The sequence below is a fragment of the Varanus komodoensis genome, unplaced genomic scaffold, assembly GCF_004798865.1.
Source record: "Varanus komodoensis strain SLA01 unplaced genomic scaffold, ASM479886v1 scaffold4, whole genome shotgun sequence".
Classification (NCBI taxonomy): Eukaryota; Metazoa; Chordata; class Lepidosauria; order Squamata; family Varanidae; genus Varanus; species Varanus komodoensis.
The window spans coordinates 16,517,316-16,531,737 of NW_025335941.1; the positions used below are offsets into that span (position 1 = coordinate 16,517,316).

Genomic DNA, 14,422 nt, shown 5'->3' on the forward strand with positions numbered 1-14,422 from the left:
ATCACACTAATTTGTTTATTTACAAATAAAAATTAAAAGTTGTTTGGTGAGCAATGCGACATACAAGAATATACATGGTAACTTTTGTATTATTCCTAATTTATTCTTTCCGTTAAAGCAGTCTCACATTTCAGAGAAAAACTGTTCGTCTGTAAAAACAATCACTTGTGCATTTGGTTAACCCTGTTTCAAACTATTACAGTGCTAGCAGCGTATTCTAAGCATGTCTACTCCTAAGCGGGTCCCATTAAGTTCAGCAGGACTTGTTTCCAAATAAGTGTGTATAGGATTGCGGTCTAAATGTTTAGCAGCTTCAAAACTCCTTATATAAAGAAAAGATTTATACCATACTCAGTTATAAGTCATGATCAAAATCAGTACTGAAGCTACAGAAGGGAATAGGAACATTACTCAATAGGTTTGATCTGAGATAAATGCTTAAGCTAACTGCCGTTCACTCCAGTGAAACTGCTATCTTGAACTTAGCTATCCTTTTTTAGAAAACTGAATCAAACAGAGTTGCAGTTGTGGAGATTTAGTGTTTAAGAACATTGCTCACCCTACCTTCTCTGCTGCCAAAAAGGTTGCAACTGTAGAATATATGTACAGGAGGTCAGTCAAGTTTAATAAAAAAAGGAAGCGAAATAAAATGATCTGAATAGATTCTTAGGAGAAACATACATTAAATACATTAATAGGTGGTATAAATTATTATAAATTATAATAATCTAATTATTTATATAATAAAGTGTTATTTTGTAATCTTAGCACAACTGTCAGTGCAAAATGCACACACAGAACTATCTGTATTAAGAAAGCTTGAGTTCAATGTTTTTACATGAAGTTATTTACATAGCTGATTGATTAAAGCTGCATCTGCTTTCTTTGTTGTTATGGCAAAATGGGAGACTCTACCTTCTAGAACTTAAAAAAAGGTGTAAAGTTGAGCAGTTTCTGTTCAGATAGTAGCTAATTACCAGTCCACTTGTGTATGACACTTCTAAAATATATAACTACTATAATTAATTTGTTCAAGTAATCAACTAAAATTGTTGAACATGAATAAGAGGCCAAGTATTTCAATCAAGCAGTCTTCTTAGATCCTAATGTTAAGCCCCCATGGTTCTTTACTCCCTTGACTCAGCCTTCTGGCAGATTCACATTTACCTGCACGGTCAGCCTCTGTGCAATGCATTATTTTTAAGGAGGTGGCTGGAGACAGTATTTTGGTCCAGCTAGCTGGAGCTGACAGTCATCACTCCAGTAGGGAAATTTCCTTCCATTTATACTGAGCCAGCTTGGTCTGCCCCACCTGCAGTTTGGGTAGAAAGGATGGAGAGCCAGGAGAGTAAGTTCCAGGATGGCAGGGATATAGCTGTAGTGGAGTAGGTTCAGTGATTTTTTTGTCATAGAACGCACTGGAACAGTTCCGGCACCTTTTTTGACAGATTTTCCAAGTTTTAAAAGTAACTTTTGAAAATCTGATGTTTGGTCCATGTGGATTTGAATTGCCCTGTTGAGCATAGCAGGTTGGCGGCAAAATCATTAAAACGGTGCATGCGGGCTGCTTGTGTGTCGAATCCGATGCATGCGTGCTTTGTCTGCGCTGGTTGTGATGGCGCTGCTTGGCTTGTGATTGGTCATGTGGCCGCCTGTTGAGTGCTTACTGTGGGCGGTGACTGTTATGTTTTGTTACACAACTGATGTGTGTGGGTGTGTGTACAGTGACTGACTACATGCGAAAGGTAAATAATTTCATGAGTTCTGGCACCTGTTTTCTTTAAAAAAAAAAAGCACTGAGTAGGTTTATCAGTGCCTTTCATACTGAGTGTCTGCCTGTCCCATCTACCACCTGTCCACTCATTTGTCCACTGGAAGGAAGAGGGATGCAAGTGATAAGGCACTGCACACCTTGTGAAGGAGGCTCGGAGGCCAAATCATTCAGAGAGGGTCTTAGAATCATCTGGTTTGCTACTGTTAGGATGATGTACCAAATGCACCTTTGCTTTGATTCAGCAAGACAATACTTCTGTTTCTGAATAGTGAGAGGGTAAACAGTAAAAGAAATTTTTCTCAATACCAAATCATGCAGGGAAGCAATCTGGTATGATGACCAGTACACCTTAATATTTCTTTGGCAGCTTATCTTGTGGAGATGAGTGAATTCTAATACCAACTGTGCTTACTCAATATTACACTTGTAATTCGTTTCACAAGTCTTTTTTTAAGCATATGTAAACACTGTACATTCTATTTTAGATAGGTACAACCCAGTCATAAAGCTAGTTCATGTGCCTGCAAAAATACTGCCAGTGATTATAGTTTAAATTTTACAATTTTGTTTGTGTTTTGAAAGGCAGTTCCACAGATAATGTTCAGGACTTGTAGAATTTGAGTACTGAGAGGTTCTCTCTTCCTGCTTGTCTGGAAAGTACTTTGGTGCATTCCAAACCATATTTCTGTAATATTTCAATAATTTCATCTGTAATTAAAACAGCAAACAGTCAGGTATTCTTATTCCTAATTCTTCAGGTATTAATAGTGCAACCCCCTCCCTTTTTAGATTGCTTGCTTTTTGGCTAGTAAAAAGTATACAGAAAATGGCAAGTAACTAATCAACAGTGACAGGGAACAGCTATGGGAGAGAGTGTACAAAATAGGCAAGGCTCTACCATTGAAAGGCCTACTTTACCTAACATGGCCAAGTTTTTCTGTTTTCTATAACATGAGTATTAAAAGGGGATACAATTTTCATTAAAACATTCTAAACTTGTACTTCTTCCAATCCTTTACTTAAACCTCTACTGTCCTGACTTCCCTCTGTTCCTTATGCTGAGAATACAGAAACTCAAGGACGTTAACTATAGGCTGCTAGAACCTCAAGCAATACAATTCCCTGTTTGTCCAATTGAATTTTCCTGTTTTTGTCCGTGCTTTCATCCTTAATCTTCTGTAGGGACTAAGAACTCATAAATGTGTATTCAGCTATGATTTGGATTTTTAAAATTTACAGATATACTTCTGCATACCTAAAGACACCAGTACCTCAGGTTTTCCCAATTTCCGAATAGTAATAGTTGGAATTGCTCAAAACATCTGGAGGGCACCAGGTTGGGAAAGAATGCAGTACTTTTTGGTCACCCTGTTTAGCACTGAGAGTCAGGATAATCTAACCGGTTATTAGAGGGAAATGCTGCAGTTATGCATTACTTGTATGAAGATACATTTGATAAAAGGGAACCAGGACACACATGGTCCTATCTTCTGCATACTGCACTGGACCCAGTCCAGCTGTGTACATTGAACACATATACCTACAAAGGGCCATCTGTGAATGAAATGCATTTTGCAGAAATCTGTGCTCAGTGTATGGTCCTGACCCATCTCAGTGAAACTGAGGGTGAGGGGTGAGGTTCTGCTTATGGGAGTACTGCAGGAAAGACCTTCTGTTTTCCATAAGCACTTGCAGTAACAATATTAAATAGCAATAGTAGAATGCCAGGTAGTCCATACTGCGCCTTCCTTAACCTGGTACCCTCCAGATGTTTTGGCTTACAGCTCCCAGCATTCCTAACCTTTGATAATGTTAACTGGACTGATGGAAGCACAAGTCAAAAACACCTGGAGAGTGCCAGACTGATGCCATACTGGATAATAGAGTTCTGACTGTATTCTGCAGTGATAACAGTTTGGCATAACACCACCTCCCCATGCAAGACTTAAAGAGGCTATGTAATTACTCAAAAGATTTCCTATCTTTGAAAAGATTTAACAGGGCAAATGGAAGATGATGCAGTTTAAGATATTTTCAAAGTGATTCAGTGAATTCAGAAATTTCAGAGGAGAAAAGGAGATAGTATTACCTGAATTATTTTCTTTTATTGTAACTAAGTAAAATAATCCTTTTGCTGAAAGCAGGTCGGACACCAGTGGAATAAGTCTGTCCATAACTTCTCTGCCATTTTTACCTCCAGCCCAGGCTGCCTCTATTCCATGACCTTTTATCTAGAATAAATGAAGTCAAAGAGTTGCATTTTGACCATACATCATTTTAGAAGAACAAACTGACTTCTGCAAAGATTGAAGTGAAATATATATGAATTTGTTTGCTTATTTCTTCCATACATATATGTTTTGCTTTCTGACTAAGCTTTTCACAGGTTGGCCTTACTGTCATTTGTTACTGAGTAAGTCTTGGGACATAGGCAATGCAATGTAATGAGGTTCTTCATAACCCTCCAACCCTCCTATGCATGGCAGGAAGATCATGGAGATAAAGGTTGCCTCCATGCCCCTCCCACTTTGAAGAACACTGAGATGCCCAATTTCGGTTTCCTGTATGAAGCACCTTAGAACACAGGAAAGAAGACTGGGGCGCTGCCAAGATATTTCATATTGTGGTGACACCTGTCATCTCCTCTCCCTGCCCACAAAAGCCTATCTCCAAGGTCACTTTTGTGACCTCAGATCTGTAGACAGCACAATTCTTTAGTGCCACCTTTGAGGGCAGGAGAAGGGTGCTCCAAATTTGGAATCTGTTTCAACCTCAGAGTAAGTTTTCAAGGTTGAAACTGGACCTCCAAATTTATCTCATGGCTATTTAGACTCTGTCTAACACCCACAGGATTATTCTCTAAGCCTGCAGGTCTAAGCATACTTGGTGCAATCTTATGCATTTTTAGACAGAAAAAAAGTCCTATGACTCCCTGCATTTTCCAGTAAGCTGGAAAATGCTGGATGATAGAGGATTTTTTCTGTCTAAACAGGCATAGGAATATGACCTTATTGATAGAAGATGATGATTCAATTTTCATGTCTGTCTCTGCCTATGATATAAAGCCACCTTGCTGCTGAAAACTGATGCATACCTACCTGGGAGCAAGCTCTGCTAAACACAGTGGGACTTAATTGCTAAGTAGAAGTGCATAGTACTGGGCAACAAGAATCTAGAACACAAACATGCAAACTATGTAAGAGTATAAGAAAAAGATGGTAACGCCTTACAAGATTATTTAAAGGTAAGAACAGATTTAGAAATACTGCTGCTGAACAAATTCATATAAACAGCCCACCTCTTTAGAGAAGAGAAATACGTCCAAATGCACAATAGAGTTCGGAAAGATTTTCTGAAATGTTATCTCAAAATTCTTACCTCAGCTGATGGGGTTACCACATAGGGGGGATTAAAAAGCAGCACATCAACTTTCCCATGCAATCGTGGCAATAATCCAGTTACCTAGCATAAATTAAAATAACATGTACAATATAATACAGGCAACAGCTAGATGTATTACCTGCTTTTCCAAAAACCAGTCTTCAGTATGAATCAGTAAAATGTTTGGAGGAAAAATATTCACAAGTATACAAGCCTGTTCTGCTTTGAACACATGATTGCCATTATTAAAACATTGATTTTTTTCATCCAAAAGTGGTATTGTGGTCTTATTTCAAGAGAAGTACAAAAAGAATTTACAGATAAAGCTAGAATAGGCTTATCTACTCATTTACCAAACTACTGAATGGGAATACATTTGCTTCAAGTACTCTTCAAAAGCAGTGAAAAATAAGGCTAACTTTACATTAAAAGTATTAATACTTACAGAAGCCCTTAGTGGGTTAAATTTTCAATGATATAAATGAATAGATGGGTTTATATAGCTATTACACTTGAGATAAATGGAGTCCCACCTCAAAAGTTATGTCCCTTTCACGGAAAGCAGAGCAGCTCCAGAAAAGTGAAAACATTCCCCTTTTTTTGCCGCAACACTTTCCTTTCTTATGCTTTCAACTGCTATTCTGATAAGAAACATTTGCCTGTTTTTGCTAATAGCTTCATTACCTTGTCACAGCAATATGCTAGTAACAACCATTTTGAAGGAGAAGTCAGAGGAGTAGTCACTTGAGATTTTTCAAGGAAAGTGTTTGTCATATCATGATAGTCAATCAGTAAAAGGTAAGATAAGCTTCTGAGAATTTATTTTAAAAATAGCAATTGAGTGGTACTGGGACTTGAGACAAGTGACCTAATGCATTTATAATTTCAATAATGATTAAAATTGCTGACTTATCAGAAGTATTGATTATAACTTGAATCTCACCAGATCTGTAATAATGGGCTGAATGTCAACATGGTTGCGTATAGCTGTCTCCACTGTGCAGAGACCTGCCATTGGGTTGATGTCAGTACACCTGTGAACACAAAATGAGTCACATTTCAGTAACTACGGGCAGATACAGGAACTCTTCAGGTTAAAAACAAGTGCAATTTCTGAGAATGTCTTTAAATTGAATTTCTACGTAAGTCAGATCACGTACACACAGGTTGTATATAGCATGAGTAAACCAAATGTTTGTCTTAGGTAAAATATATATGTTTACTATGCAAATACAACTTCCATATACACTAAAACATCTTAAATACAATACAGTACTGTAATACAAGTTACGGAAGGCAACACTAACTGCACGTGACCCAAAACACACTGGCGGGGGTATGCTCAAGCCAACGAGCAACTGATGCTGCAGAATATTTACATGAGCATAAACTAGTTCCTGGGACTGCAGGTGGCGCAGTAGTTTAAAATGCTGTGCTGCTGGGCTGGTTGATCGAAAGGTCGCCAGTTCGAATTTGCACAACGGGGTGAGTTTCCATTGCTCTGTCCCAGATCCTGCCAATCTTGCAGTTCGAAAGCATGCAAATGCGAGTAGATAAAAAGGTACCACTTCAGTGGACAGGTAACAGCGTTCCGTGCACTTTGGTGTTTAGTCATGCCAGCCACATGACCACGGAGAATGTCTGTGGACAAATGCTGGCTGCCTCGGCTAGGAAACGGAGATGAGCACTGCCCCCTATAGAGTCAGGCATGACTGGACTTACCTTTACCTTTTAAAATGGTTCCTGTGTTTGTTACTGTGAAGTACTAGGCTTTATGGCAATTTGTTCATAAGTATGGATATGCATAACTCAGATGTTTGTAAGACGGAGCCTTACTGTACTCTCTGGTCAACTGAAGAAATTATTGGCTATGAGTATCATTTAGACAAGGTGATATTAGAACTCAAAATGCATGAGTTGCACAGGCATAAGACCAAAACATGGTTAATGAAGCTTTATTACAATATGGCACAATACATTAGCTGTCAAACCATGAAAACCAAAATGGGAAATGAGTTTTTGCAAGGCAGATTGTGGTGTGATGTCTAATAGTTATGTCCATTGCTTTGCCTGCTGAAGCTGCTACACCAGGAAGATGAAGGTCAACTTAAGCTAAGCAATGAAAATAAAAACTAAAGCAACAAATATGTCTAAAGTATAGTTTGCTTAATGATCTAAGATCTAGAATACACTTAACATGATCCATGATTTGGCATAATAGCTGAGTTACTGACCTGTAGAATAGACCAACATACAGTATTAAGTTAATTTGGCTTTAATTTAGGCATATTTGACTGAACTAATTTTACTAAATGAAGGATCCAATAGCATTACTGCTTTCTGCAAATAATCAGACTTATGGTCAATTTCAAAGTTACTGTTTTTAAAAGCACTTAACTAAAAAGTCTACCAAACTATTATTATAATATGATCCCTCAGTTGAGTGGGTTGTTTTTAAGGAGTCAGTTACACCTTATTCTTCACTTATCCTACATAATTTAAAATAATATATACTTACATGTATAATGCTTCATGTCCAACGACAGAAGCCAAAAAAGTTGAAACTACTCCAGATCCAGATCCTACTTCAAGGCAGATGTCAATTCTAAATATTTTGGCATAAAGAAAGGCCACAAGGAGATTAATATGAGGGCTAGAGTGCCATATAGAGTTCAGCACCTATATAATTTAGAGTGCAATTTTACACATTAGGCAGAAAAAAGCCCTACAATGGCTGGCAAGGAAATGCTGGAAGTTGCAGAACTCATTGCTCCACAAACATTCATAGGACTGCATACCAGAATCTTTTGTCAGGTTGCTTTGAACTAGTGATTTTTCCAAACTTGAAATGCCCTGCTGTAGACCGATGTTGGGAGAACAGTTTATATCAGTATATATTGTAACATAAGACTAGGCACTTTAACCACAGCTTGCACTCAAGCACTGTTAAGTATCATAACTAAAGGGCAAGCGGATTCTATGTATCACTGAAGACTAAAGTAGTGCATCCAATCTTAGGAAAGGGCCACAGTACAGCAAGTGGGCACATTTTTCTGCATAAGGTCCCAAGTTCATTTCTTGGCAAATCTAGCCCAAAAGAAAGATCTCAGGTACCAGTGCTGAGAAAGAACTCTTCATAATGCCCCTCTGAATTAGTTTCTAGTTCTGTTTTTTCAGCACAGATTCTTCCTAAACTTTAATGCAATACAGTCCATCAACCGAAATAAAACACCCTTTCCCTGAATTGTTTGCACTGCAAAACTCGCTTGCCCTGGCTAACTTTTGGAAGGCATGAGGCAGAGGAAAACATAGGCGTTTAGGGTTGCTTAGATGAGACAGGTGAGATTAAGGTGCAATCCTATGCATGTTTAGGCAGCTGGCTGGGCAATGCTGGGACTTGCAATCCTTTTTGCTCTATTAACATGCATAGGATTGAGCCCTAAAGCGATCAGTGCCAGCCGACATTGAAGCATGAAAACTTCCGCGACACCGGGGAAGGCGGGAACGAAAAGCACGTGACCACCGGTCTCGCGCACGCTCCTCGACAGCCGAGCTCCCTCCTGCTGCTCCACTCTCGCTATTGGGTCGCTCAAGCCACGCCCTAACGACCCATCACCTGGCGCTCCTCAGCGCGTCTGCGTCGCTCTCTAGGGCGTCCAGCAGCAGGAAAGTGTCTTCGGCGGGCTCATAGACGTCGCTGAAGGGGCCCTGCGGACCCACGTGCTGGTACCACGGAGTAGGGATCATCGCGCTCACGGGCCCCGTCTTCCCTTCCGCGACGGAAATGGAGTGACGCTAAAGGCGCCATAGACTTGTTACACTCTAGAGTCCTATATCTATGGTTTGGTAAGCGACGGAAAACTGGCGTCCGTTCCTTATGCGCCTGCGCACGCCTCGGAACGAAACCTCTGCCCGTTTGGTTCTTCCTGCCGTTGCACGGCTCTTGGCCAAAGGCTTGATCCGGGAGCCACGGGCCATCGAGACAGACCATAGGCACTCTTCAGAGTTGTTATTGACAGTGTGTGTTTATTCCCGAACTAGCTCTGTTCAGTAATCCGTATCTCAAATAAGAATTCCACAATAAGGATGCCAAGGCCTGAAGGTATCAGAGCGATGCCATTCGGGTCCATCAACAGCCAGTGGCAGTTTTCAGTTTTTAGCCAAGGTTCCGCCTGCGCGTCATCCAAACCGTCTTTTTTCTTTGCGGTACAGTTATACTGTTTGTCGAGTAGTTTCCCTTTTGACTCCGTGGCCTTGGTTGAAAAGGTGACAGTGGCTGCAGCTGCCAGGAGACGATCCAGAACTCTTAACTGTAATTAGGAAGTGGGCATCGCCCCGTCCTAATTCGAAGCAAAGGCAGATAGGCAGGGCCGATACTGTCCCCCTTTCTTGGCAGGGTCCCTTTGTTTGTAAATTCCTCATGGTAAGTAGAACTTGAATGAATGAAAACTTATAATGAGATCTGCTTTGCCTGTTGAATTCCTACCTTTCATCTAGAGTTGAAGATGCCAAAGTGTGTAGTAGAAAACAAAGTTACAAAGAGCTTAAAATGTTTGGCAGAAAAGCAGAACTCGAGTAACTCTTAAGAACATGGATATAACAGAAACACATACCCATGCACATCTTCATGGAGGTGAGGAAAGCTACTTTTTGGTTAGTGACAAGCAGAAAAAGTTGATAAACCGAAACTGTGGTGTCAGAAAAACAATATTGCCTCTTCCCCCAGGTTTATATTGAAAATACATAAGACAAAAACAAAACATGATGAGATAGACAAGGGAATTCAGGTACCAATTACTAAAGTTACAGAGCAGTTATTCAGAAAGAAGAAGAAAAAGCTGGGTTCCTTCTCTCAGCTGTATCCTGTTGAATTAAACAGCTTTTACCAAATGCTACTTGATAGAGTGAGGGGTGCTGATAGTCTCCCATCAGTTGATGCAATGGTCTGGCTTCCCATCTAGAGAGAAGAAGGTCCATGGGAAGGGTGGGAGGAAGGACAGGAGGAAAAACTGAGTGGGGAAAGTTCATTCTTGCACCCCCCCCCCGGGAGTTTTTGAAAATTTGAGATTAATTTCCCATGCCCCCTTTTTTCTAGGTCCCCCATTTTTGCTATTTCCTCAAGTCTTCACATTTCTGATCTCATCTCTGCTTTTGCTGCTGCCTGATGGAATAGCTGGTAATGGTGATACATTAATAAGAACAACAAATGTGTATGCAACGTTCAGAACTTGAGTAAACAACTCCGGTGAATTAGGTTTAACAAATCTCTAAACAGCAATATCTCTAAACAATATTGTTTAGAGTAGACATATCTAAAAACAGTCTAGCCAGGATATTGCCCAAACTTCAATAGGATGGGAAATGGGGAGAGGAGGAAGGAAAAAATGAAACATTTCCAATAGCAGAATGACTTTGGAATATGTATGTGCTACATCATTTTTTCAATACCATAACAGCCAATGCCACTGAATAACTTCATGGGCCAACATTATGTTGTTGCCAAGAATGAAGATCAAGTCCAATCTTTCAGCTTGCTTTTGGGTGGCCAGGAAAAATTAGCTTTAGGAAAGGCTCATGCATGCTGATTTAAAATTAACCTAGGCCCTCTCTAGAAGAACATTGGAAAGCTGTACTGGCCAAGAATAGATTCCCAATTGTGAGGTTTTATAGGCTCATAATTTTGCCTGGAGCCTGAGGTCTAATGTTAGGCACAAAATTATGCAATTGCAAGTTATGACTAATAGAAAATAATAGTTCTGCTTTCAAAGTAATAAAAGCAACAAAGTAATGAAACATACACAGCCATACTTATCACTTACAGTGATAAGTTTTCAAGTTGTGTTGAAATAGCACAAAGATACTTTGTATTCTAGATGAAAAGTAATAAACTCATTTCCTTTATAACGCTGATGAGGATACTTTGTCACAAAAGGAGGAACATGTATCTTCTGAGACTGATGCATACATACACCTGGGTTCTTCTGAAATAGATTTTTAATCTGATAAAACAGCATTGGAACCAGGCACAGAATTAATTTGAGGGCTGCAGTTCAGCTAATGTTTAAGTTGCCACTTTTAAGTACTATTGATTTTAGTTGCCTGGACTTAATCATATTCTTAATTCTCCAAGTGAAAACAGTGAAATTTGAAAGTGCTTTCATTTAGCTGGACTGTGCCCAAAACATGCAATGAATAGATTTTATATGAAAGTATCAACATGAACTTTTTAGATTCTAATATATCTTGCATTCTAGTCATTCAACTTCTGATTAATTCTCTTTTTTCATTGTGTAGTTTACCTGACAAAGACTCCTCTTTAAAGAGTCACATTTTTCTTTGAACATCTTGTACTGTTTATCTAGATTACCAGTAGGAAACTATTGTCCTGACAGTTCTATTGCTAGTACTCTTTACCCTGATGAATACAATCAAGATTCTACAATTTACTTCATTACACACATTTCAGAGGACTGCAGAAGAAGGCAAGAGACTTGTGGCAGCTTAAAAATAAATTAACAATGCAATCCTATACATATCTTTAGAGGAGTAAGTCTTATTTAGTTCAGTGGGACTTACCCCCAGGCAAGTATGGAGTCTTGTGGCATGAGCTTTAATAGGCTAGATTTCACTTCATTGCAGGCAATAAAGGTGAGGTGGCTAGATGCAAAGGAGGATGAATTTTTAAGCTGAATAAAAGAAGGAATTTCAGCTGGTATGGTTTACATGAGAAAACAGAATGTCTTCTACACAACTGTTAACAGGGCAGGCCCTGTCTGCTTTTGCAACTGACCACCCAGTCATGTTCAGTTGTTAGATTATGTCAATATACATCAGTGCAGGCAGGCTGGAAACACTGTAACATTGGAAACACTACAGCTAAACTATCATGACATACAAAAGGCATCTGAAACATAGAAACAGAGTGAGTCAGAAAGGGTCTCCTGGGCCATCTAGTCTGATCCCTGGCTCCACCCATGACATGCCCACCATGTGCATGATGTTAACAAGATAGGTGCTCCATCAGAATAATACTAAATGGTGATCATATTATCTTCCAAGCGGTATTAAGCTAATTTAACACATTGAGAGGGAATTAAGTGTGAACAAGTAAATTCAACTTGTCTGGTAACATTTAGTTCAGTAATTGTATGCTAGGCCTCTCTTGATGACTGGTGATCTATCATGATGTTACCTTACTCTTAGTTTGATTGTAAAGTATCTTTGGAGATTGGTTAATAGCAATTTTGAGTGAGGAGTTAGCTATGAGGCTCAGCAGTACAGTTGTCTAACATCTTGATGCTACACTGGAACAGTTTTAACTAAAAACTTAGATTCTGGATTTGATTTTATTAACTTACACTATAATCAGTGCAAAAACTGCTACCTGTAAAAACTGTATTATGTCCAAATTAAGTTTCTTAGGTGGTGAATTTCTCATTAAGTTATCTGAAGGATTTTATCTCTAGATGGAATATTGTACAAGAAATAGTATCATTGTCTTCAGCTGTAATAATTGTTAGTTTGGCCAACTTACTATTCATGAAATGTTAATTACTATTTTTTTTAAAAAAAATCTTTTGATATTTGAATATTTATTTTTGGTCCTTATATAACTATATGTGATTATTTTGTTTGGGATATCATAGGCAGTTGTTACCAAAACATTATTTCAATTTCTGTAATTTATTGACAAGTTAATTTTGTTCCATCATATCTCTAGAATTTAATTAAAAGCATTACACTAGAACAACTATTTTCTTTATAGGCAACATCACGTGTAAACTACATAGCTCCATTGCCTTTGCTGTCTTAGCTGAGGGGCATATATCCCATGTTCTTTATTTTTCATATTTATTTCACCTGGAAATAAAGTGCTTGTGTAATATTTAAGGTAGATTTCCAGATATTTTAGATTTTAACTCCCCTAAGTCCCTGCCAGCATGGTCAATTTTCATTAATTCTGGGAGCTAAAATTAAGTAAAACAACTGGAGAATTACCTTCTGCCTTACCCCTAGGATACAGCACAATCCTATATATGTGTACCTGAGAAGTAATTCCCACTGAGTTTAATATGTATTCCCATTTCATTGTTTTGAGATCTTCAAACTATTTGAAGCCAAGTAACTTAAAAATACTATGTGTTGTGTAAGAGCATGAAATAACAGAACCTTTCAAAGGAGATAAATAATTTAAAGTGGCTTGTAGCGTTTAAATCTAAGTGAAATGTTTCCTGGAAAAAATGTTTTTCTATTCTGACACACAAGGCCCTGAACACAGTGTTTTAAGTAGCAGCACCAATGGAAAAGCTAATAATTGAAAGCATAGTGTTTTGAAATTAATTGTTCTTGACATCTCTGCCACGCTCTTCTCTAAGGATTAGAATATTTATTCCCTGTATGTTTTATTGTAGTTTCATATGTTTGAGAAAATTCTGTGTTCTCAAATATTCATGGCCCGATTAATCTTTGTTATATACAAGCTTTTAGAAGATCCTAGATTTTGCAATTGTCTGCGTAAACCTCTTTGGCTGTACTAATGGAGATGTTGTGAATAAATGGGACATAGAGGCCCTTCACAGAACTGTAAAAACTGAGTTTTGATGTACCACACTAAATAAGATAAAACTGATTTAATTAAAGAAGCTGCATCAAACTGCCCTATCTGGACTCCATTTTATAAGCATTTAATACTCTGCATATAAATGTAAAACTACAATATGGATATGTAGAAAAGCTGGAAGAATATTTTGTGGTTTAAACTGGGTCTTTTTAATCCATTTGAGGAATGTGTGGAACAAGGTAACACTGGGCTGGGAAACTTTAAACACCTTGAAAACAAAATTTGGTTTCAGAGAAGCTCTCCAGGTGGTTGGAATCAGGCATATTGGTAGGGCCAAAAGGCCAAATACATCAACTTAACTTAAAGCAGTAACATCCAGTAAGCAAGATGTGTTTTAATCTTTTTAAATGAGCTGGAGAAGGAATGCAAAACAGCTAGGAGATCACTACCCAGGAGATGGTTGTGACATGAGGGGGGGAATGGGCAGGTCCATGCCCACCTGAAGAACAATGGTGGCGTGTCCTGGATTTGGTGCCTACAGCTGCAGTTCCCTGAGGTAAGGCTAGACAATGTTTCAGTGATTTGTAAACCACTCTGTGTAGTTTGAAAAATGCTGTTTCCAAGTATCTTCATACTTAATTGAAAATAACATCTTGTTATGTATGCTTCACTCCTGTTAGCATATTGCCTCTAGAGCAGGGGTCTCA

At 38.6% G+C, this 14,422-nt stretch overlaps 1 protein-coding gene across 1 annotated transcript; it reads right to left on the reverse strand.

Annotated features, from left to right (window-relative positions):
- Nucleotides 1-1,681: 1,681 nt before the first annotated feature.
- N6AMT1 (N-6 adenine-specific DNA methyltransferase 1) lies at nucleotides 1,682-8,980 on the reverse strand. The gene is made up of 6 exons (XM_044442446.1): nucleotides 8,772-8,980; nucleotides 7,674-7,760; nucleotides 6,099-6,189; nucleotides 5,153-5,236; nucleotides 3,864-4,005; nucleotides 1,682-2,482 (listed from the first exon to the last, which is right to left on the reverse strand). The coding sequence occupies exons 1-6, from the start codon at nucleotides 8,900-8,902 to the stop codon at nucleotides 2,376-2,378; spliced, it is 642 nt and encodes a 213-aa protein (XP_044298381.1). The 5' UTR covers nucleotides 8,903-8,980; the 3' UTR covers nucleotides 1,682-2,375.
- Between the last annotated feature and the right edge of the window lie 5,442 nt (nucleotides 8,981-14,422).

Coding starts and splice junctions, on each gene's coding strand:
- N6AMT1 (XM_044442446.1), bottom strand. CDS start 8,902: ATGATCCCTACTCCGTGGTACCAGCACGTGGGTCCGCAGGGCCCCTTC. Junction 5,237..6,098: donor AGCCCATTATTACAGATCTG/GTGAGATTCAAG, acceptor AATTTATGCTAG/GTAACTGGATTATTGCCACG. Junction 4,006..5,152: donor TGGTAACCCCATCAGCTGAG/GTAAGAATTTTG, acceptor CATTTATTCTAG/ATAAAAGGTCATGGAATAGA.